The sequence below is a fragment of the Colobus angolensis genome, unplaced genomic scaffold (genome assembly GCF_000951035.1).
Source record: "Colobus angolensis palliatus isolate OR3802 unplaced genomic scaffold, Cang.pa_1.0 Scaffold126, whole genome shotgun sequence".
Taxonomy (NCBI): Eukaryota; Metazoa; Chordata; class Mammalia; order Primates; family Cercopithecidae; genus Colobus; species Colobus angolensis.
The window spans coordinates 2,513,787-2,515,907 of record NW_012113808.1 but is presented as its reverse complement, the minus strand read 5'-3'; the positions used below and the strand labels follow the sequence as shown (position 1 = coordinate 2,515,907).

The 2,121-nt window shown below is 38.7% G+C and overlaps 1 protein-coding gene across 1 annotated transcript in view; it reads right to left on the bottom strand.

The window, feature by feature from the left end:
* NUP133 (nucleoporin 133kDa) overlaps positions 1 to 2,121 on the bottom strand; it is an 82,037-nt gene that overhangs the window by 26,438 nt on the left and 53,478 nt on the right. Inside the window, exon 16 of the mRNA XM_011933330.1 lies at positions 916 to 1,120. Within this exon, the coding sequence (XP_011788720.1) occupies positions 916 to 1,120 (205 nt within the window). The remainder of the gene's footprint in view (positions 1 to 915; positions 1,121 to 2,121) is intronic.

Genomic DNA, 2,121 nt, shown 5'->3' with positions numbered 1-2,121 from the left:
ATCTCCTGACCTCGTGATCCACCCGTCTCGGCCTCCCAAAGTGCTGGGATTACAGGCTTGAGCCACCGCGCCCGGCCTACAAAAAAATTTTAAAAATTACCTGGGCATTGTGGTGTGCACCTGCAGTCCCAGCTACTTGGGAGACTGAGGCAGAAGGATTGCTGGAGCCCAGGAGGTGGAGGCTGCAGTGAGCTATAATCAAGCCACTGCAAACCCAGCCTGGGCAATGGAGTGAGACCATGTCTCAAAAAAAATTAAAAAATGAAAAAAATACAAAAGAAAAGAAAAGAAAATAAGAGAAAAAAGTCAGCACAGATCTGCATGATTACTTTTTGGTTCTTTCTGCTTCTGAAGTTTGTTTTACTCCATAATTTAACTTCAGGTTTTGGCAAACAATAGTTACCAAAGTAGGAAAATCATTACTATAAGTCCACTAGCTAAAATTAAATGCAACACTTTAGTCAATAGTAAAAGTAGCAAGGTTTTGAGTAATTAAAAAAATAGAAATGAGAAATATTTAGACAGTTACATTAACAATATGTTTGCAATCAGGCATGGTGTCTCAGGTATGTAATCCCAACACTCTTGGGGGCTGAGGCAGGAGGAACTTATAAGCCCAAGAGCTCAAGGTTACAGTGAGCTACGATGGTGCCACTGCACTCTAGGTTGGGTGACAGTGAGACCTTCTCTCCAAAAAAAACCAACTAAAAAAACTGCAAAGATACAAACACATCTTCCCAAATGAAAGGTTTATTATTCTACCAAATAGAAACTCAGGATGATAGAAATTTATTAATAGGCACTAGGCTAACATTCAAAATATTCATTAGCTGATTAATAATAAGATGATTGACATTTTTCTAACTTTTTTTGGGATTAACAAATGTCTACAACCTTATAAATTATCAGCAATACAGAGTAGGAATATGGAAACCACTTCCTTGTCTATCCATGCTCTGGGCTTTGAAATGCTGAAACCTTTACTGTATTTTTGTACCTTGAGAATATTGTTCACATTGATCACCACTTCAGCCCATTCAATGGCATCCATAGGTGTATCCCTCAAGACTTGCTCCTCATGCTCCAGTAAGCACTCACAGATGGTATCTACTTGGGACACCTGAGAGAATACACAGAAGTCAACTACTTACAACAAAAATTATGTTGACGGGTAACAACTACCCAGGAGTTTTACTCATTAAGCCATATCCTCAGACCTATAGATGGAAGAAAATTTATTGACAGTTGATGGTAAAAATAAATTCAAAAATCAAGAAAAGTCAGATCTCCTAACTTTTAAAAGTTAAGAGTGCCCAAGCAAGTCTTATAAACAGGCAAATTCTGGATTGTTACCAAGTAGATTTTTTTCTTTAAACAACGATATTATTTATTATAGCTACTCTGCTCCGGGCATCTTTAAATGGCACTAGGTTACAGATGACGTCACTTTACAACGTCATACCCCAAACTAATGCACTACTAGACTAAAATAATGACCTCAAAACATCAACTTGCTAATTTCTTTCTTTGAGGAATTCCCCTTCTTCAGACATAACAGAAATGTTTGCTGAATAGAAGTAAGCAACATAAGAGCATAATGAACTACATACATAACTTCTAACTCTTCCTTTGTCATTAATTAATACATGGAGGTAACAATGCAAAAATACCATCAGGCACTGAAACTCCTGTTTCAAGTTCAAGTCTGCATTTGAGGTTGGCCCCATTATTAGAGTTTGCATAGCAACGGACAGAGATAAGAGGAAAGAAAAATCAGATCAGCTGCCCTCAAGGACCTCACAAACTGGCTGCAGGAACAAGATACATAGTCACAGATAAAACATGACCCAAACAAAATCCCTCCCTTTTGCAAACCTTGCTCTTCCTTTTGCATTTCTGATGTTAGCCAAGGCATCCTAACAGCCCAGGCAAGAAATCTTCAGCACATTTAATTTGTAAGATTAAGCATAAGAATATTTTACATTGTGGCCGGGTGCGGTGGCTCAAGCCTGTAATCCCAGCACTTTGGGAGGCCGAGAAGGGCGGATCACGAGGTCAGGAGATTGAGACCATCCTGGCTAACAGGGTGAAACCCCGTCTCTACTAAAAAAATACAAAAAA